The sequence below is a fragment of the Microchirus variegatus genome (genome assembly GCF_963457635.1).
Source record: "Microchirus variegatus genome assembly, chromosome: 6".
Taxonomy (NCBI): domain Eukaryota; kingdom Metazoa; phylum Chordata; class Actinopteri; order Pleuronectiformes; family Soleidae; genus Microchirus; species Microchirus variegatus.
In genome coordinates, this window is record NC_139807.1 from 1,230,488 (window position 1) to 1,253,934 (window position 23,447).

The 23,447-nt window shown below is 42.1% G+C and overlaps 1 protein-coding gene across 3 annotated transcripts in view; it reads right to left on the bottom strand.

Annotated features, from left to right (window-relative positions):
- fgf13a (fibroblast growth factor 13a) overlaps positions 1–22,079 on the bottom strand; it is an 86,686-nt gene extending 64,607 nt beyond the window's left edge. For 2 of the 3 annotated variants that reach the window (XM_083891160.1, XM_083891158.1), the window contains exons 1-2: positions 21,895–22,079; positions 20,109–20,271 (exon numbers count right to left, since the gene is read on the bottom strand). In XM_083891160.1, coding sequence (XP_083747286.1) covers positions 20,109–20,157 — 49 coding nt within the window. In that variant the 5' untranslated portion in view covers positions 20,158–20,271; positions 21,895–22,079. Of the gene's footprint in view, positions 1–20,108; positions 20,272–20,513; positions 20,607–21,894 lie in introns of those variants that run through there. The other variant, XM_083891159.1, reaches the window with a different exon arrangement.
- Positions 22,080–23,447: the final 1,368 nt, after the last annotated feature.

Genomic DNA, 23,447 nt, shown 5'->3' on the forward strand with positions numbered 1-23,447 from the left:
GTCTTCACATTGGAGCTGCCTTCTTGCAAAGGGATACATTTACAGACTGTGTCTGTATTTGGACACTTGTGTGTATTCTGGTGCTATATGAACAGAATGTGTTGTTCACACCGTGTGGAGGCAGACCTCACACTTACGTTAAAAGCCGGCTGTCACACCTGCTAAACAACGCTATGTGAGACATGGGCAATGATAAGGAGATTATTTTTAGTCTGTGGAGTCGTTGAACTTTATTTATGGCGTATTTACTTCGCTTTCTTGTTTTAATCTTGGAGAGAAAAAGATGTAAATAACAATCAGTCCTCTCTCCATGTGTCATGATAACGGTGGCGTCAGTGAAAAACGTCTGTAATACATTAGCACAGTGGATGATTTGTGAAGTGGAAAATATGCTTCCCTTATAAAATATACCCAGTTTTATCTTTTTGCCTTCATTCATGAATGGTGAGGGATGTCCTGTCGGACGAAGAGTGAGGACCAACACTGGGGATTCAGCGAGAGAGTGTGTGTGTGTGTTTGTGTTTGTGTGTGTGTGTGTGTGTGTGTGTGTGTGTGTGTGTGTGTGTGTGTGTGTGTGTGTGTGTGTGTGTGTGTGTGCGTTGCTAAAGCTCTGGGACAGATGGCTGTTCAGTATCTCTTTGCGAGTCGGTCAACTGGTCTTTGGCTCTGGGTCTCCATCCTGTCTTGGCTGTAGCATCACAGCAATACCCACACACAACACACACACACACACACACACACACACACACACACACACACACACACACACAAACCCACACACACACATGCAGAAGTATCTTGAGTTCCCTCTCCCTGCAGAGTAACCAAGCTGCTGCTCTGTGATAACCACTAACCCTGCTGCTGCTGCTGCTGCTGCTGCTGCAGTGACCTCCTAACACAGGTTTTCATTAAACTTAAGGACATCACTTTTCAAGCAGATGAAAGCTGAAGCAGTTTTGTCATTTTTTAAAAGTAAACCATGGACTTAAAGGGACACTGTGTAGTATTTATGGGTTTATATGACCCAAAATCCACTCTTTTATACATATTATATGCTCCTGCATTGTCTAGTCGATGTATAATAGTTTTTGTTTTATTTTCGTAGTGTTTCAAAAAGTCATGTAAAATAACATGGTCACGGGCCGCGGTTGCATAGCCACTGTTAGCAGAGAGACGCCATGTTTCTACCGGAGCCTGTAAGGACAAACGCGAGAGAACAAATCAAGCGTCTCTTTACTTGTAGCGTAAGTCCCGCCTCCACTCTCTCCACTTGGTAGCTCGCCCTCTCCCTCGCCTCACGAACCTCATCTGGTGACACGGAGAAAGACGACGAGGACGACATTTGACCGGCTGAGGACACCGTAGCGCTCAGGGAAGGGAGGGGGTGAGCAGAGGAGCAGTTCTTTGTTGTAAATTTCAGCCTCTCCTCTAGATGTCACTATAAACTACTTACTTCACCTTTAAATGCAACAGTGCTTAGTAGACATACAAAATCGTGATTCTAATCATCCACAATCCTCGATTCATAAACTTAAAAAAATTGTTGTTGTTTCTGTTAAGAAAATCTACACAAAACACCAGTTTGTGTTATTTGTTTACAGTTTATCTTTATAACTTCTTGTAGATAAAGGCAGCTCGTCTAAGCTTTTATTAATGCAAGTTATTGTTTGTACAGTAAGTCAGTTTTTATTTGTTTTGAATGAATAAATGTTCACCTTTTGTCTTAAGTTTGCCTTTGTGTGATCACATTATCACATTATCTTATACAAACTGTATTGTTTTGATGCCATAATTTGCCTTAACACACTATGCTTTATATCAATTTTTGAATCGAGAATCGATTTTGAATCGAATCGTGAGACATCCAAAGATTCACATCCCTACTGCTTAGTGGAACAGTTGGGTAGTGTTGTGTTGGAGCTAGACCCACGACAGTGAGCTGATTGGGCGACAGAATCATTGATTTCATTATTTGGCATTGGACATTTTCGGCTAAATTCACATGACAACGGCCCAAAGCCGGCATATACCGGCTAACGTAAACCCTGGCTTGGAGTAGTGTGATTTTCATTGTTTTTATGCCGCTGTCAGTACTGTTCTCCTCAGCGAGCAGGCGTTTTAAAACGGTGACGGCCGGGATTACGTCGGCTGGCTGTAAACCGTGGAATGGATTTCCTGAACGGAGGCATAGATCATTACCTCATTGAGACACGCATCCGTTCAGGAAATCCGTTCCACTTTTTTGCAGCCAGCTAGCAGAGCAGTCACAAAATCAGTTGTGGAGACGGCATTAAAGTACAGACGGATCGGATCGGAAATCTCTACAGTTGGATCAGAAATGTCCAATCCGTGAATAGCATGTGTATCGGAACGCGATCCCGATACCGGATCGGATCGGCCCCATCCCTACTCCCTACCAAGTAAAGGTACCGTTCTCTGTGGAAACGCTTGTACCAAACCAAACCATACCATGAAACAAACACAGCTTAAAGTCAGCGTTCCTTGTAATGACAGTTTACTTCCTTCTCGTATGGCATTAACTCTGCTGTGTACTGACGGCGTTACAGTTACAGAGCGTCTTTACGAAGCTTCATAAAGTTTGCTGGACCTCACCTCGCTGCGCTGCACGTACGATAAAGACCCAGAAAATGTTCCTAATTGTGTAATTAGCCTTCACCTCAGTAATCTAAGCACTAATTACGGGCAGATTGCGAGCACAAATTGAATTAAAGACGCAGTGTGTGAAGCGTGTTGCCACGTGTTCATTTAACTCTGGTGATTAACAGCGCGGCGTGCAGAGACAGTGGCCTAATGAAAACTGAGAATGCCGTACATTTGCACGTTGTACACGCACAGAAAAAGCTCGTGAAGATGTTATTATTGCAATTTAAACATTCGCCTCACTTATGGGTTTGTTGACGCCACATTCAGGAGAATAACAACAACGCAGTAAAAAGCCACAACAACAGTGTCGTCCGCTTCATTTGCCAAATCCAAATCTAACCGAGACGTAATTACCGAGCTGGTTTCTCGCCCCTGCTTTTCCAAAACTATTTCAAGCTGAACTTATTAAAGCTACGCCGCCGCTAATTAAGTTGTTTGTCTTCTCATAAGCGGCCTCCGTCTGCCCACTGCTGCTCGCTAATGAGTGGTGGTGTCACGGCACCGTGCTTGATGATTGAAGGGGGGATGAAAGCATGAAAAATGGGAGGGAAAAAAATGACCCGATGATGGCAGATAATATTCTATCAGGCGGCGGCTGAGAGGCTTGAGAGGCTGCTGCTGCTGCTGCTGCTGCTGCTGCTGCTGCTGCTGCTGCTGCTGCTGCTGCTGCTGCTGCTGCTGCACGTGTCGCTGCATCGTGCCACATGAAGCTTGTTAACAGGCAGTCGTGTGGGTTTGTGGGTTTGTGCGTTTGTGCGTTCCCGTGGAGGTTACAGACAGCACACGCATCTTTCAGTTAAACAGCATGGAGGTTTATTTTAGAGAAACGCTGCTGCCGCCACTGCAGTCTGATTCATTACATTTGCACAATTAGAAGCAGGAAAATAAATATTCCATTCTCAAAATTATGTTTGGACTATTAAACGCTCAGTAAAAAGTCAGTAGTTTGTAGAGCTGGGACCAAGTCATACACTAAATAACTAACTTTATCAGTTGACAACATCTACAGATTTTGAAGGTGCAGAACATTTTCTACCACTGCACACAGAAGAGCCACTGCTTTAAAGGCGCCATATGTAAGAATGTGGCCAAAAACGGTTACTACACTCAAATTCAAAATACCGAGGTCTTTTAGGATTGGTTTTCTGACGTAACTGGCAACCCGTGGTTGCTCTGCAGCTGAGACTCTACTGACTGCAATGATTGGTTGACGGCGGTAGGTGGCGCCACATGACGCCAAAACATGATTTCAAAACATAAACATGATTTGCAGTCTGCAAAAACATTTTTTTTAATGCACATATTTTGTCTGTACTGTTGTTGTTGGTGAGTTCAGTTTGTTATATGAACATTATTCCTGAGTCTCTGTGACATATTAGGAGGATTTTATCATTTATTACATAATGCACCTTTAAGTGAAAGTGGAAAGAGTTTGACGAGAGTTTGGATGAAGAAAACCTTCTTGGCAGAAGATCATTAAATCACAGCTTTTATTTTGAAGGGTCAGTATTTGAACCCCTGCCTCAGACTTTGTAATATCAAACCCTCAGAGCCCGGGGGGTGATCGAGCATAAATCTAATGGCTTTCCCATCTGTTGTGACTGCTCTCGCATGTCACCTAATACACAACATGGAGGGTTTAATTTTAGTTTATTATGAAGACGTTACTAGAAACAACAGTGTCTACGTTATATCTGATGAAAGAAACGCCGTAATCTCCCTTTGTTTTGTTTTGTTTTGTGGTGATGAATGTTTGCATGGATAACGTGCAAAAGCATGTGAGGATTGTGAATTCAAGTCACAGCTCAGAATAATCTACGTATGGTCATTCTGCTTCTCATATAGTGGCATCCAGTGTGTATTTTTTACTTCAAGTCTTAAATTAGATTTTTCTTTGGTGCTAAAAGTGATCACTAAACCTGAGGCGACGCGCCATTATTAGACACTAGACTATAAATAGAACATCAAAGACTGTCGTTACCTCCCTTCGAGGCAAAGTGTTTTTATCACCCACTCACTTAAAGCAGAGTTTGCATGGTGGTCCGTACAGACTTTAAGGTGTCTCTCTCTCTACCTTCTCCCTGTCTGTCTGTCTGTCTGTCTGTCTGTCTGTCTGTCTGACTTTCTTTTGCAGGCTATACTGTGGCTGCTGCCTCAGCTGAATGTCAGATAACCTGCTATCACCGTCTCTATCACCTCATCTTCAGCCCTAACAGCCTGTAAACGTATCTCTGCGTCGCTGCATGTTAACACACTTATTAAACACGGCTTAGAAACAAAGTCCATTACTAAAACCACATATTGCTTCCTTGTGCTAAAATAGTCCATTAGCTTACTGTGAACATGATAGTGTGTTATATAGGCTTAGTAAGTGAAATGGTTTTATATATTCACACCAGGGGGGATTATCAGGGATACATCGTACTGCTGCTGCTGCTGCGACTGCAGCTGATGTTTACTTCTTTACCCGCTATCAAGTTTCATTTTTGGCCTCAATGGAATACGGAAGAGGATAAGGGCCAAACAGGAAAAAAGGTTTGAGTTCTGCCTTTAAACTCAGAATTCTGGCTTTACTCTCAGGATTATGAGTTTATGCTCTGGATTATGACTTTAAAACTCGGAATTCTGACTTTTCTCAGATTTCTGATTTAATTCTGACTTTATTCTCAGCATTTATGACTTTAAAACCCATAATTCAGACTTTAAACTCAGCATTTCTAACTTTATTCTCAGAATCAGAGTTAATTCTGACTCTATTCTCAGAATTTTGAATTTAAACTCAGAATTCTTACCTTAAAACTCAGAATCCTGACTTTAAACTCTGAATTTCTGAATTTATTCTCAGAATTCTCACTTTAAACTTTTTTTCCTGTGACCCTAATCCTCGTCCGTAAGGGAGAATGTTTTGACATTAAAATAAACATTTTATTTCATTGCCTCAGTAATGTCATCATCATCATCATCATCATCATCATCTCTGCAAACTTTTAGTCCTCACCATTCCTAACAGACAATCCCACCGCTCTCCCCTGTTTTCCTTTCTGTTCCTTTCACTCTAGTTTACTCTCTCAGCGTCAGACTCAGAATAACCCCCCCCCCCCCCCCGAATGCCCCCTTCTTTAAACCCCGGTGACTCTTAGATTTCATGCCGTCAAATTTTATATTACTCTGCCGGCCAACGAGCCTGTAATAACCTGGGCCAGCAGGAGTTTTACAGTGTGCTGTCTCTCCTGTTTGTGCCAGTGCAGGACGAGCATTAATAACCACAGCGCTGCCGTCGTGCACGTAGTGAGGATCTGCAGGAGTTCTGGAGCTGAAGAAGTAACTCTAAAATCCTCCTGTAGATTCCTGAAGGAGAATCCTTGGAATGATTGAGCATCGACTCTGACTCGTCTCATTATTGTGTGAGCCATCGTTGACCATTGGTTTGATCAATAACTCATTAACTATGCAGTAAACGCATCATCTGTGTTTGCTTCAGAGACCACGGTTGACCCATAAGTAGTAAAATAAAATATGATAATGGCATTTTTTATTTTTGTTTGTTTTTTATATATATATATATATATATATATACATATATGTATATGTATATATATATATATGTATATGTATATATATATATATGTATATATATATATATGTATATGTATATATATATATATATGTATATGTATATATATATATATATGTATATGTATATATATATATGTATATGTATATGTATATGTATATATATATGTATATATATATATATGTATATATATGTATATATATATATGTATATGTATATATATATATATGTATATGTATATGTATATATATGTATATGTATATGTATATATATGTATATGTATATGTATATATATGTATATGTATATATATATATATATATGTATACATATATATATATATATATAGGGCTAAACTTAAAGCACAATGAAATGCTAGGGAATGAAAGATTGAAAGTTGAGGAAACCACTTAACTGTGTTTTTTGAACACAACATATATATATATGTACATAAATACTAGTGCTGGGCACGTTTACGTGATAGCAGCGGTTAATGGCGTCAACGTTAGCGCATGTCGCGTTTCCATGCTGGTTCCTGCTGGTTATTTGTAGCGCTGCTCTTTTCCTTTAATAAACAGACCGCTCCAGTTCGACTGTAGGCACGCTAATGGCGCTAAAGGAGCTAATGCAGCTAACGGAGCTAACTGGTAAACAGTGACTGGGACAGCAGTGTCACGACATTACGTCACGCGTGGCTATTTCCGGTCAGTCGTCATGGAAACGTGTGATGCGTTAATGTGCTTTAACCTAGTGCCCAGCACTAATAAATAAATGTATATTGAACCTTTCTTATAGTGATATTGAATAAATTATTGTGCAATATATTATGTTATTGAAGTACTGCCTTGTCCTAGCAAACATAAACATTTGTGTGAATATGCAACAGAACCAGTTCAAAACGTTCATCACTGGATATCACACACACACACACACACACACACACCAGGTATAGCCCCCACAGTGACGTCCGTCTGCTTGTGGAGCAAAAGTGACAAAAGTATGGACAACACATGATGCTGGTGTGGATCCCATGGTGCACGGTGAGGGCTTGAGGAAATGTAAGCAGCTTAAAGCAGCTCCACGACGTTGTCATCTCTTCTCAGCTGAGCTCCCAAAATAACAGGCCCTCTGGGTAAAAAGTGTCAGTGCTGAGGCAGAGGACAGTCAACAGACAGACCCAGAACAACCCGGCCCACATTAGACAAGATCAGACCAGCCCAGTTATACTCAGTCCCACTTAAGCTCAAACTGGTCAATTAAACCATGTGAAGCAGAAACTGTTCCTTGAACTAAGATCATTGTTTTCAAATCAAAAATCACACAATCAGCAACATCTCAAAGGCTTGAATTGAATTGTTCTCGTTTGGACTGATCTTTTTTTAATCCTTGCTCTAAAATCTCAATTAGTTCATGTTTTTGTGTGATGTTGTGCGGCGTTTAAATCTGTTACACACAGATTTGTTTGAATGCAAAGAGGGAGATTCCTTTACATGATGGGAGCTGACTTGAATTTTCATGTCTGCAGAGTTATATTTATGTGGCTCGATCAACAAGGCTTCACTACGGGGCTTAGCATGTGGGAGAAGAAGGCGGGAGTCTGGAGAATGTTACTGAGGTTAGCTTTACACGACAACGCAAAAGTGGCGTTGCGTTCCCACTTTTTATTCCACGTTTAGACGAGCGTCTTTGGGTGGAAATCTGCATGCGCGCGGTGACGCAAAAGTGTGTGAAATTTGATGTAGTATGCATGCCAGGTAGCTAGGTGGCACTGTGAAGCACTGTCATACAACAACACCAGGAGCGTGCGTCTCTCTTGTAGCGCTGAGTCGCCCACAGTCGAAAACCAAAACATTAGCTCGGCGTAATTGCTGAAATGTCTCCTGGACAGGTATCAGAGCGGCTAAGGCGACTTGAATGTGCGACTGATGGATTGTAATCCGACATGTTTGTTGTTGTTTGTCTGTACTGCCCATGGATCTGACGTCAACGCGTACGGGAGGATAGCCAGCGTGAGCAGCTCAGAGCACGCTTTTGCGTTTTCAACGACGGCGGAGCGTTTTTTAAGATTTCCACTCTGGAGGGTGGGTTCATTTTTTTGCGTTTTTAAGCCACAAAAAAAACCGCCATCGCCGTCTAAACGAAAGGCACATCTGACAAAATATTTTGTCGCTTTCACCCGGGAGCGTTGTCGTGTAAAGCCGGCCTGAGGCAGCAGACACAAAGAAGTGTTTCAGTGTCCTCCCTGCCCCCTTTTCTAACATCCAAGTCATAATATATAGGCTATACGTGCAGAATGGGAACACGCCGCATTAATTGTGTCTGTAAATGCAGGGATTTGCCTGAATTGGCACGTTCTCTCTGTGTGTCACCACATTATGTTAGTGTTTGGTGTCGTCGTGTACTGTTTTTGGACGTATGTGAGTGGAGGAGGTGGGAAGGGAGGGGGGGGGGGGGTAGGAGGGTGAGGATGAGCTCATTTTCACCTGTAAAAACTGCACTGAATTATTCATCAATGAGCGCTAAACTGGATGGAGCTGACAGTGAGCTATTTCTGGAACGTCACATTTGAATAGACAAAAAAAAAAACACTCCTACTGTATCGCCAACTTTCAGGTTTTTTTCTGTTGCATAACGACAAATGACAAATGAAAAACACAGCATGTAGCCGGAGGAGAGGAACATTCAGCTCATGGTTTTATTATAAAAAATAGTTAATATAAGCATGTGTTTATGAGTGAATCTGAACTTTATTTAACCCTTTCATCAGATCTGACCGCGCTAAAAGGAGCTAACGGTAAACGGTGCCTGGACTCCGGTGCACGTAAACATGACATCATGCGCGTCTGTTTCCGGTCAGTCGTCGTGGAAACGTGTAATGCGTTAACCGCAGCACTGGAATATAACATTAAATGAATCATAAATACACTCTATACATTGTTAATGTGGTAAACGACTATTCTAGCTGCAAACGTCTGGTTTTAATGGAATATGTACATAGGTGTATAGAGGCACATTTACACTGTTCTAATGGTACATTGTGTTTGCTAATCTCGTTAGAAGGCTATTGGATGATTAGAAAACCCTTGTGCAATGATGTTAGCACAGCTGAAAACAGTTTTGCTGGTTCTTTGACGTAAAAGCAAACTGATTATTTGGAATAAAAGTGTGACTTGTAATGGAAAACCCTACAGTAGGGTACAAGTAGCCTCCAGTTCCTCCAAGTAAAGTTTAATTTCTCAATGAAAACACAGACTCACAGTCATCTAAGTGTTGGTTGGTTTTCTGCTACGGTCGACGCTCTGTGCGCGAACACATGCCCAGCGAGCTAATGGTCGTGGTCGGTGGTCGCTCGTTGCCACGGCGTCGGCCGTCCCAACCCTAAAGCCGTAAGAGCTCCATGACCACGGAGACATGCAAACACCAAACCACAAATATCTGTGTGTAATGTTCACACCACGTATTCACCATCCTCTCAGAACAGGAACACTATGCACACCTCCGACCACAGCGTATGTCTGTGTGTGTGTGTGAGTGCTTTGAGTGACAGCGTTCACAGTGCTGCGGCTCCAGCTCATCGAGAGTGAATGTTAGGAATCCAGCCCCCCCCTCCCCCTCCCCCCCTGTGACTGATGACTCCTATACTCATTGGGGGCTTTGTTGCCGTGGCAGCATCTCATTATGCAAATGGTGTCTCTCTGATTAGACGGAGGTAGGCGGAGCCAAAGTGTTCACGTCGCTCCAGACTGCTGTAAAACTGGCTTCAGGGACGCGCGTAAAGGACCACTGCTATATTTAGCGTTCATCTCAACCGTCTTTTTTTTCTTTTTTTTCTTACGCCATTCTTTCTCACATCGTCAAGACAGAAGCTGCTGCTCACATTTCGTGCTTGATTCATTGTTGACACGCAAGCGGCGTGCATACAACGACATTTCATTCCAGAGTTTGACTTTTACGACTTCAGGGTTTTCATGCACTGATTTTAAACGAGTTTGTTTTATCTTCTCCCCGTTTAATATTTGTGCAGCACGTGTATTCACCACGTCTTTCTCTGTTCTACACATTGTCTGTAAGCTCACATTCACACTGGGTTCAGTGGAGCCTCAGCAGTTCTGCTGGAGCGAAATACCTCAGCAGCTAACAAGATGCATTCAAGGAACCTGGTAAATTACTATATCTATGGCATGTTGAGCTTAGATGAGTTTGACGTCTGCTTCATTTATCCAACAATGTAAGTGTTGCTTCTAAATGTGTCCTTTATGGATGGACAGGCATAAAAAAATTCAAATATTCAACCGGATTATTCGTGTGCATGAGCGCTAGTGAAGGGAACGCAGGGTTTTACAGTAAAGAGGAGCAGCTAACGAGAAGCATTCAATGACCCTGGTAAATTGAGCTTAGATGAGTTTGACTTTAACTACTTCAGGGTTTCATGCACTGATTTTAAACGTCCACCGAGTTTGTTTTATCTTCTCCCCGTTTAATATATTTTTGCAGCACCACGTCTTGCCTCAGCAGCTAACGAGATGCATTCAAGGACCCTGGCAAATTTCTATATCTATAGCATGTTGAGCTTAGATGAGTATAAATACCTCTAACGTCTGCTTCATTTATCAAACAATGTAAGTGTCGCAAGCTTCTAAATGTGTCCTTTATGGATGGACAGGCAAAAAAATTATAATATTCAACCGTATTCGTGTGCATGAGAGCTAGTGAAGCGAATGCAGGGTTTACAACAAAGAGTAGCAGCTAACGAGAAGCATTCAAGGACCCTGGTAAATGTCACTATCTATGGCATGTTGAGCTTAGATGAGTAGAAATACCTCTGACGTGTCGCATGTGTGTGTCTAAATATGTCCTTTAAGGATGGACAGGCAAAAAAAATGCCATTTGAATATTCAACCGTATTATTCGTGTGCATGAGCGCTAGTGAAGCGAATGCAGGGTTTACAGCAAAGAGGAGCAGCTAACGAGAAGCATTCAAGGACCCTGGTAAATTGAGCTTTGATGAGTTTGACTTTTACGACTTCAGGGTTTTAATGCACTGATTTTAAACGTCCACCGTGTTTGTTTTATCTTCTCCATGTTTAATATTTTTGCAGCACGTGTCGTCACCACGTCTTTCTCTGTTCTACACGTTTCTCTGAGGGATGGTTACTAATGGCTTTTCGCTATATTATATTATATTATATCATCTTTCATGTTCCAGCTCAAGAGAAGCCAGTACCAAGTGCCCCTGGTCATTCCAGACATTAAACATGACCCCGAAGACACGGATCTGTACAATACACGTACACGTATAGCTTTAAATTAGACGTCGTATGATAATTGTCTTTGAAGAACTGTCCCTGCAGATTGTGTCGAAGCTCATTCAAGACTTAATCCTCATTAATATTTAGGCTGTGATAACTTTCATGCCTTTCTTCAGGCTTCACATAAGAGACTGTCTGTATTTCTATGATGATATAACGGCTATTTTGAGTGAGTGACCCACAGATCGATATAGGTCGATGATGAAGTGCGCGGCAGCTTTGAGAGAGGAGTCCATGTCCTGATTAATGAGCAATAACTCAATTTGTTTACTCCTGCTCTCCACGTCCAGCGTCTCTTACACGGCAACGCTGATATGTCTCGCATATGCATGAGCGACGACATTTCATGGGCAGTTAATGATATTGCAAAGTGTTCAGTGAAAACTGTTTTTCAATTAGAATCAGTCGTTTTTGCACACACACACCAATTAGTGATAGTGAATGTGTCCTCTGCGTTTAACCCAGTGCTTATTACACAACAGAAGTGAACACACACACAAGCCGGGGGCGCAGGAGCATGGGGGATTGGGTGCCTTGCTCAAGGGCACCCCAGCTTTTGGCTCGCCCTGGGATTGAACCATCGACCATCCAGTTATGAGCCCAATTCCTTTCCAGTGCTAAAAATTAATGAAACCCAATATTCCTGCATGGACTCATGTTTTACATATTCCTCAGTCAGGCTATGCTAACTTTTAAACGTTGTAATTTAAAAATGTTAATTTCTTCATTATCCAGATGTTGGTAACACTTTATATTAGGGAACCATTAACTTGTATATTGTAGTATATAATACTAGGACATAATAGTACTATTATATTCACCATTAACTAGGTGCTTACTAACATGCATATAATTAGCATACTAGCCCTTTATTAGTAAATATTAAGCACAAATTAACACCTTATGTAGGAAAAATCTGAACTTGAATTAGTTTGTCCACAGAAGCCATTAATCCTGTGCACAATTTCAAATATAGAATCCAGGAGGCCACAAAACCATGAGGCCTTGACTTTGTACATCAGTGTCACTCTGACCAGAAAAACCCTCATCTCCTCCATCATTAACCCACAATAGTTCCACTTGAGGCTGCTTCAATAACCTCAAGGTTCAGGTTCAAGTTGACATGGCTAACTTGCAGCGAGCCGTAGCTTCGGCGCTAACCTCGGGGATGCTATAATTGCTTCTGTGACCTCCAGTGACCTCTCGGCCTACGATGGCTCTCCGCCGTGTCATAACGTGGTTTGTTGTGAGGCTTTTTATTCAGTTATTCATTGAAAACCGGGGTGGGGAAAAAGCACTAAGATAAGAGCATTGTTGTACACGGATACTTCAGTTTTGGTTTTTAACTTTTGCAAAAAAGTGTAGTCTGTGGCTTTGTATACATGAACTCAATCAGTTAATGTGACCCTTTGTAATTATCAAAACATTTTTTCCATGTTTGTTTGCGGATGTGAAGACATTTAAGACGTTTTTTTTGAAGCTACTCATCTAAGCTCAACATGCCATAGATTTACCAGGGTCCTTGAATGCATCTAGTTAGCGACTCCTCTTTGCTGTAAACCCTGCATTCCCTTCACTAGCTCTCATGCACACGACTAATCCAGTTGAATATTATATATTTTATATTTTTTGGTCCGTCCATCCCTGAGGGACACATTTAGAAGAACACACTTACATTGTTGGATAAACGAAGCAGACGTCAGAGGTATTTTGGCTCGGGCAGAACTGCTGAGGCTCCGCTGTAGCCAGTGTGAATGTGAATGTGAGCACAGGGCTGTGTGAAGGCTTACAGACAAATGAGTCAGTGCTGCCTCACGCTCTGCTGAGCAGATGAGCTCCTTCCTTCATCTCAGATGGGCTAAAAGCATTTGATCTGCACTGAGCTTATTAGCACGCTGAGCTGGAATGTCAAATACCTGGCGGTGTGTGTGTGTGTGTGTGTGAGGTGTGCTTGATGGTTTCTGTCTGCCATTTGTCAACTCCTGCATATCATGAATACATTACAAAAAAAAAACTATAAAATGCCGTGAAAGTGTGATCGCAGTAGACGGAAAACCAGATAAAGACATAATTAAGAATAGTTTTTATGCAGATGTCATCTTTATGTCCTATTAAAAGCTGCAGCAACAGGAATACGGCTAACCTCCACTTAGCTTCTGTAGGCATTTACATTTATAGAAAATGGTCCATAGAAAAAATAGAATAGAATAGAATAGAAAAAAACTCACTTATTGTTATTAGGGCAGTTTGACACTATTACAATAATGCTGGATTATCTTTAGATGGGATTAACTGTGGCTTGGAGTGCATTTCTGACCATCCACAGGTTGTAGACGATAATCCCACTCCTGTTTATTCAAGTCTGATCTGTGCCATTATTCTGATGAAAGCATTTTGAAGTGATAATTATCACTGATTTTCCAGAGTTTTTATTTGTTTTATTCAGTTTGATTAGATTCTGCTTTTGTCGTCCTTTAATCAGACCAAACGTCTGCTTCAGGTGCAGCACTGTCTTCAGTTTAAGACCCTCCCGGTGGACTCCTGCCATGTTTTCTGTGTCTCTCGCTATTCTGTCACATGACCTGATCTCACGAGACTAAGTGGTTTACCCATGGGGAAAAAAGAGGCATTCATTAACCAAATCTGTCCTGTGAGTTTGTGAATCAACAGCAGTCAAGTGAAGATAAACTTCATATAGAAAGCTTTGTGTGAAACAGGCTATAGTAAGAATTATTGTATTGTCCATTTCAGTCTTTAAAGTCGTTGACCTCTATCTAACTTGTCCCTCACAGGCACTACGTCACAAATACACAATCATTTGGTGTTTTTGAGTGGTTTAGTAAAACATCTGGACTCTTAGTACTTTCAAGTGACAATAAGCCAAATAAAATGGTAAATTTCAATGTCTATAGAAGTATTATTATGACACGAAGGCGGAAAAGACGTAAGATGACGTAGAAACAAAGAAGAAGACGATCTTAAAAAACAAAGCAACCCAGCGTCTCCACTCGTCCTGTGACCTTTCAAACAACAGTGGACAGACGAGTCATAACTAAGCTTTTCACCTCAGAAGACACACAGCTCTGTGGATTATCAGCCGCAAACTGACTGATGCACCAGAACATCCAGGTATTTAGAGCTTTGAGGCGGCAGAGCACATTTACGACAGTGGTGATGTAACAGTGAACGTGATTCCCTTTCTAAGTCGAAAGAAATGGAACGGGATGAAAAAATGTGTTTTCTCCCCCTGGAGATGTAATTCACCACTAATCGATTAATATTAACCACTTTGGCACAAACGCCGCCAACAACTGTGTGGCTGGCATACTTAAAACAACACAACTTTTTCCTCTCAGGGAAACAAACTGTAGAAAAACCCCAGAGAAAAGAGAAGCAGAAGTCATTTACAGGGCAAAGCCGTGTCAGAAACCCAATGTGACAGAGGAACCGAGGAGAGACAGAGTCTCTCAACATTAACAAACACCAATCAGTGTCCAAGTCGGCGATGGAGAGTGGCAGATCTCTGATGCGAGGCGAGGAGCCAGTTTCCTGCGGGCAGTGTGGCCTGATCTGCGTCAGTACCAGGGAAACATCTCACGGAAAACACTCCAGCACCCTGACATTCCAGATTCTGTCACGCCGCTCAACGTGTCCTCGAAAACCCCAGTGTGGTGCAGTAAATGTGCCTAAAATGTGTTGGATATTTGAGTTATTTTAAAGCTCACAGTGTGGAGTGGTCCTGTTGCACATATATGTTAGTTATGGAGGTCTACTTACATACATTAACTTGTTTTTATGCTCAAAAACCTCCTAGTTGCTGATCAAAATCTCTCTTTTCTGATGCTCTCCTCAGTCGCGATATTTCAGACATAAATCTCACACACAGAAGACTGTGTGATTGGCCAGCCAGCGTAGAGCCTTCCCAACTGTCTTGTGATTGGCCAGTACCCAGAAGTGACATATTCAGCACGCCCCGCTCTCAGAAGCACAGCTCCCCCCTCTGGAACGGTGGATGCACTGCTCTTCATTATCAAAACATTGTTTTAACAGTGTTTAAAAATAGCTTCTTCACGACTCCCCGCCTCAGTCCCTTTGACGACCTTTGACCCGGAGTCAGACCCAGAGTCAGAAGACACTGTCGCTCGTGAAACACCTCCACAACGGACGTTCTTCTTCTTCTGCGGTTCAATGTACGCAACCGGATGTGCCCGGACTAGTGCCCGGAGCAGGACAATCTGCTGTTCAGGAGAACCTCTGTTTACGTAACCGGACCGGGTTTTTTCAGAGATCTCACTGAGCCCGAGATTACAATAAAACACAGCGTTCTCAGCAATGGCTGAACTGTTTGTTTAGAACCTTCAGGGCTTCATAAACAAGGTAATGACGCAGATACACATTCAAAAAACAGCGTTAATTGGAACTTCCGGTCTAGGTCCGCTTTAAGTAAATTCATGATTGCTACAGGTTACTACAAGTCTGAAAAAGTCAGCTCAGATTGTACATTCCCCTGAGAAGGAAGTGAAATAATATTTGGATGAGAATCTAGATTCAGATTTAACCTGATCCCTGTCGAGAAAATCCTGCAATTGCTGAGTAAAAGATTTTATTTTGGACTCAAACCCCACATGAAAATATCCGTCTTTTCCAGCACACAGCTGTGTGAAACACAACACTCTGCTGTGACCGACGCATACGCAGCATGTGCACCGCGCTGACAGCTGGTCACATCAAAACAAGCCCTTGGGCGTTTGTGCCGTCATCCAAACTTTCACCCAGAGGAGACAACAGTGTCGAACGTCGTCGCGTGACGTCGTAATCGTTCCGTTCTACAGCGGCAACAAAGAGCCGTTAAACGGAGAGATCTTCGTGCCTCTGTAGACGGCTTGTGGTTCTGCAGATGAGATTAGAGCAGGTGTCGGCGTGGAAGAGGACAGCCGCTGCCTACAATGTGATTAATGAAACGGCTTCAAAATCCTCTCGGGGAAAGCTATCGATTCTGTGGCTTCTGTGGCCGACTTAATCGCCCCCTGCAAATATGCGAGACTTATTCGGTCCCTGCTCCGATTGGACCTGCAATTTAAGGCCGGCCATGAATCGTTGGCATGTGTTGACGAGAGCCAAGAGTCACTGAGGAGGTGCAGATTATAATATAATATAATCTGCGAGACAGAGGCATGGTTATTAAAATTAAATGCGTTGGCTTTCTTAAAATGAAAACGTAAATAAATCATTACGCTAATCTCGCTGCACGCATGAAATAGAGTGTGTGTGTGACCTCGACCTCATGGAAACTAACGAGATGCATTCAAGGACCCTGGTAAATGTCTATATCTATGGCAGGCTAAGCTTAGATGAGTAGAAATACACAAATCACTTGTTTTGTTGTTGTTTTTTGACTTCCTTGCAAATGTAGTGTAAGTGATAGATAGTTCTTTGTTTGTTTGTTTGTTTTTAGGCTGCAGGGCCTCAACAGTTTTTTGGCTTTAGCTTAGATGAGTAGAAATACCTCGCCGTTGGCTTCATTTATCCAACAATGAAGCAAGTGTTGCTTCTAAATGTGTCCTTTAGGGAGAGAGCTAGTGAAGTGTATGCAGGGTTTACAGCAAAGAGGAGCAGCTAACGAGATGCATTCAAGGACCCTGGTAAATGTCTATATCTATGGCGTGTTTGAGCTTAGATGAGTAGAAATACACAAATGACTTGTTTTGTTGTTGTTTTTTGATTTCCTTGCAAATGTAGTGTAAGTGATGTTTGTTTGTTTGTTTGTTTGTTTTTAGGCTGCAGAGCCTCACCAGTTTTTTTGGCTTCAGCTTAGATGAGTAGAAATACCTCGACGTCTGCTTCATTTATCCAACAATGAAGCAAGTGTTGCTTCTAAATGTGTCCTTTAGGGATGGACAGACAAAAAAATCCCATTTGAATAGTCAACCGGATTATTAGTGTGCATGAGAGCTAGTGAAGTGTATGCAGGGTTTACAGCAAAGAGGAGCAGCTAACGAGATGCATTCAAGGACCCTCAAAAAACTCAACCAGGTGGTTACGACAAGGTTAGGGTTAAGGTCAGGGATAAAGCGTTGTTCAGGCTGTCCAAACGTACGGACGTCCTTAAAAGGGTTAGCTGCTTTGATTGAACCTGTGAGGGTGTGTGTGTGTGTGTGTGTGTGTGTGTGTGTGTGTGTGTGTGTGTGTGTGTGTGTGTGTGTGTGTGTGTGCGTGTGTGTGTGCGTGTGTGTGTGCGTGTGTGTGTGCGTGTGTGTGCGTGTCACACTTTGACACATCTCAGGTTCACAAGGACATGAAGAACCTAACACAGCGTGATTCACTGGTGTTGATACTGAAGCTCTGATACACACCTCCTCCTTTAAACACCACCATGGCTGTTTCTCTCCCCTTCTGCTATTCAATATATTTTTATAAAGTGTAAAGACGACTTCTTTCACCGTCCTTCCAATTTCTTTATGTCAACTTTTTTGTTGTTGTTTTCTTGGAGTGAAATCCTATCATTTAATAATTTAATTTTTCCTGCAGTTGTGGATTATATTGAATCAAAAGCTTTACTTTCAGTGTCTTTTCAGAGTGGTAGATGAAAGGAAAATGGAGGGGGGGGGGAGGGGCGTCTGTGTCGGCCAAACAGAGGAAATAAAAGCCGTGTGATGGCAGCAGCTTCTTGTATTTAATGGACCGTTTGCCTGAAATAATTTGTGTGACAGGTGGTCGATGCCAGCGTTGGCAGCGTTTTGGTCCGTCCTCACATTTCTCTGGCAATTCTCTGCAACTTGTGCACCATTCAGGTCTCGGCGAGGGACGAGAAACTCTATCGCTGGATGAAGTGAAACGTTTCTCATTGACTTTTAATGCCAATCAATTCAGGGTTTTTTGTCTCGAACACAATGTTTTGTTCCTTGTAAGTGAAAGATGGTTCTTTGTTTGTTTGTTTTTGAACTGGAAGGCAGTTGTTTGGCTTTCAGCTACGACTTCAAACCTTGAATGAGCTTCGCTCTGCTGTTCTTTGTTAAGGTGAAGATGTTTTTTTGGGTTAGGGTATTTAAGAGTTTTTGAGCTGCTGCTGCTGCTGCTGCCTGAGAGCTCAGGCATCCTCACAAGCCATTGATTTCCACAGGGAGATTATAGAGGGAAAGTTGGCGTGGAGGTTAATCTACAAATCAATCCTTCAAAGCATCTATTGTGAAGAAAATGCTGAGCTGTTGCCTCTTATTCATAATTCTGCAGCGATCGGTGTCTATTTTCGTCTAATTTATTTACTTATACGTACGAAGAGAACAAAATTGATCTAAACAGATGAGATTAAACGTGTCCTTGTCGAGCCACTGTACAACATTTGCACGATAAATGCATCATTATTACACACAGTTAAGTTCTGGTTGTTGTAATACTGCTTTTAAAGCTGTACTTTATCTATTAATAACAATAACCTAAGGGTTAAATATATATATATATATATATGTATATATATATACATATATATATAAAGTGCAGTTCTTTAATGCAGTGCCATTATTAGTGTGTGTACCACTTATAGTTCCTGACATCAATAGGCCACGTCATCACTGCCAAAATAACCCAATTAGATGTATTGATCTGTCGCGAGGACCTTAAACAGAGCTGTGTAACCTGACAACACGCACATCCAGAGTTGTGTTGTTGTTGTAAATAAACGTGGACGGGCTGCAGCAGCGGGCACGCGGCCACGCACGCTGTTATTATGTTACGAGTCGTGTTTGTACACAATGACCGTAAAAAAAAAAGACGCGTCTTTGGGCAACAGAGAGTCGTGAATCCAAAAGGACAAACACAAAAGAAGGATTTTCCCCCTTTATCAACCACCACGTGTTGTATTTATATATTATTATATAAATAATGTGTTTTTCCTCTAATACCGAGCACAAAGACAAAGGTGCAGTCCTGTGTGTGTGTGTGTGTGTGTGTGTCGGTGCGTAAAGTGTCGTGCACACACGCCCCTGGTGATGGAGTGGCCATATACATTTACTATAGTGCCGCCCCGCCAGGTTTCTCTGGCAACCCTGCCTCCGCTCTGTCTCCATGGCAATGGCTCGGCGGTTTACCTCCTTTTTTTCACTCAGAGGCAAAAGGACCCCGCGGTTTCTGCGCTTTAAGGTCACATTAAAGCTCACGCGCCTTCCTCGTCCACAAAGGCTGCGTTATTGTGCTTTCACTGTGACGTTGCAGCCTAATAATCTTTACATTACCGTGTAAATAAATCATACTCAGGCTTTATTTTGTTGTGCGTAATCTGTGCCACGATATAGCTACAGGTCTGCAGCGCGTATAAAGCCAGCGTGTGATCTCCAAACCAAGGCAACGTGCAGCATAAAGGCCTATAACAGGAGAATATCATAGCGAGGGGCTTGGATCTCAAACAGCAGTGTCCACATGCACCGTGCTGGCTGCTGTTGCATGCGGGGAATGAATGGTTCGCACGGCCGCGTTAAAACCTGTTATTCTGGAGGAGGAGGAGGAGGAGGAGGAGGAGGAAGAGGGGGTAAAGCAGTCTGAGGCACTGAGACAAAGGTTCTCATCTTACCCTTGGAAGCATCCTTGTCTTCTTTAGGCTTCGCCACTTTTCCGCTCATAGATCCCAGTTTGGATGTGTAAATCCCGATTTGGATGAGAATCGAAATCCCTTTAATTGGCGAACGTCCTCAATGAAATCCGTATCAATGGTTCCGGGTGCTGAGATAAGGCTTCTGTGTGTGGACAGAGAAAAATAGTCGTTGGGGTTAAAGACACAGACATCGGATATAGATCCGTTCATAGCACAACAAACTGCAACGTGTGGCGCGGACGCGGACGCGGCGGCGGCTCCGCTGTGTGGCGAAGACAATGGAGCACGAGAGGAGCTGCATGGTGTGTGTGTGTGTGAATATCAATGAAAACACCAACTCCACACACACACACACACACACACAGGACAAAGAACATCACCCACCTTATCTCCTCCACGTTTTCTGCTACATCAATGCACATTGATGGAAGGAAACGCTCCCACCGTGAATCCCGTGATGTTACATGAACAACAACCAAAAAAAAAAACACACGCAAATCACGACCTGCTCTGATGTGACAAAGGAGACACGCAAAAATAAAGCTGCGGGTAAAAAAAGAGACTATAGAGACTATATTATTGCTATTATTATTGTTGTTGTTGTTGTTGTTGTTGTTTTGTTCCCTCTGAGGTCTTCAGTCAACACTGTTGGAGTAAAAACACTGACGCGTTCTTTTCTACAAGCGAAACCCGCGAGAAATGAAACATCCAGAGCGAATCCTGCTTCTCTTCTAGTTTGATGCTCTCTCCACTGACGAGCTGAGTCTGTGTGTCTGTGTGTGAGAGTGTGTGTGTGAGAGAGAGAGAGTGTGTGTGTGTGTGCGCGCGCTCCTCCACGCGCTCAGCAGCCACAATCAACAGGAGAGAGAGAGCGAGAGAGCGCGTGCATTCACAACGCGCGCAATTTTGTCCTGTGACTTCATCCTTGAGCGCGTGAGCTTTAAGTGTCCACGTTTTCTGCGGCTGCTCATCATCATCATCATCATCATCATCATCATTGTTGCTCATCATTCACTTGTGTCGCAATGACGCGTTTAAAAAAAAGAAGAAAAAACATTCACACGCAGTTTGCGCATTTTTCCTCGTGACATAATCATCTGAGCTGCTGTGTTCGATCTTTATTTGTGTGTTTGTTTTGCAGCAGATGTCAGAATATTTAGTTTGCATATGATATGAAGCTTGTTTTTTCTTCTTCTTCCTCTGATTCTCATTTCTTCAAATGACTGCACGTGCACTCTTTGTTTTGTCGTTAATCTACAATTTAAAGGGTAAATTGAGCCAAATGACACAAACAGAAACTGTCTTACTGACCAATGGAAGCAGTTCTGTTTGCTCATGTTTTCACAAGGCGTTAATTGAAACAATGCAAAGTGCAAATCACTGATTATATTGTATTTTTCATATAGTAACAGCCAAACTAAATGCATGTAGCGTGTAAACAGCACCTTTAAATCTTTCACATTTGCCTTATTTTCTTATCCAAAGCATGAAAACATATGCAAATAAACGTACAACATAGAAATAACAGCTACCTTTCTTTAAATACACGACACAATAATAACCACGCAGGCGTGAAATAAGGAACTTTGCGAGCCTTAGCATTAAGAAGCAAAAATAACCGAGACCTCACTGTGAGGAAATGCTGCCCATCATTAACCACACATTTAGTGTCAGGAGAATCACGTGAACTAACGGCTATTTTTGATTTGTTTTTTCTCTTAATATTCACATATGTGTGAATTTAAAAGTAAAGTAAAGTTCTTACCTTTTAAAACTTCATTCCTCGTTTGCACTCGCATGAAACCGTCCAGTTCCAGAACGCTGACGGAGCCCAAACTCCAAATATCTTCTTCCTCGAGCTTGAATCCACTGTTATTTAGTTATTATATGAGTGATTATGAGTGTGATTGTAGTGTTTTTCTTCCTCAGCCCAATCTCTGCAGACTTTCATGTCACATCTCTTGCTCTCGACATGAGGAAGTGATCCCTCAGTGGCAGCAGATCTGTGGGTCCAGGGTTACAAGATCTATACGCTTACTATTTTTAGAAGAAACTGGAGAGCGTTCAAACTTTCTTCACACGCTCAGACCTCGCTGAGACATTTAAGGCCCAGTGTGGCGTCTTTAGCAGCGTCTCAGCGCGTTGTTCCACTCATCACTGCTGCAAAAGATCATTCTCCCTGAATTCAAGTACAGTAGGTCACTGAATGTAGATCTACACCTGTTAGATCTGCTGCGGTGCTGATTTCTCCCCTAATTCCTTCCTTCAGAGACGGCAACATCTCTTATTTTAGTCTCCTCCCCCCTTTTCTGTTCTTCCTTAAATCCCTGAGAAGTGAGCGCTCTGGCGTTGACAGGCTGCAGTGGTCGTTATTTTTGACAGTGGATATTTATCTTGGAAACGGAGAAGACGGCGAATCAATAATCACTGACTGCTCAGAAACCGGTGAGGTCACAGAGGTCACGCAGAGCGGATGTCTTCATAACATGTGCACTCACGTTTATAAATTATTCACATAACGTGTCATTTAATGCATGTACTTTTATTGATTCATGCCGATTTTAGCATTATTTGTCAGTTTCTTGGTGAGGAAAACATTCACCCATGGATTTCAAGGATTCTCGTTTTCTGAATCATAAACCTGATATAGGATATACAGTATATCCCCCATTTTTCCTTTCACCACAACCGGCCGAGGCAGATTGCCGCACATGGTTCTGTCAAAGATTTCTTCTTCCTGTTAAAAAGGAGTTTTTCTCTCCACTGCTTGTGAGTAAGTGCAGCTTAATAGAACAGACAAGTCAAAACGATAAGATCCAACTAAGAGCAAATCTAAAAAATACAGACAATATCAATAGTCATTTACAGAAAGAAAGAAACAATAAACGATAACGAGGAGTCTTTCCGAGGATTATCTTTAGTAAACTCACTATCTCGTCAAACTTTTCCCAAACTTTCTTCCTTTTTGTTGTTGGTGTATTGCTAAATGGTTGAAAGCAAAAGTTCATCAGGAATATGAGTTTTTTTTGTTGTTGTTGTTGTTGTTGGGTTTTTTTGGGGGGGGGTTTCAAATGCTAATGCTAAACTTTTAGCTATCACGCACCAACAATAAAGTAAATCTTCCAGAGATTGTGAACATGATTTGAACCAATGGCTGACTGTTGACTGGATATATTTTAAACTACACATATAAACACATAGTTCCAAATTCTACTTATATTTCCAATTTCGAATTCTAGGTTCGAATTCTACTTATAGTTCCAATTTCTACTTATAGTTCCAAAATCTAATTATAGTTCCAATCTCTACTTATAATTC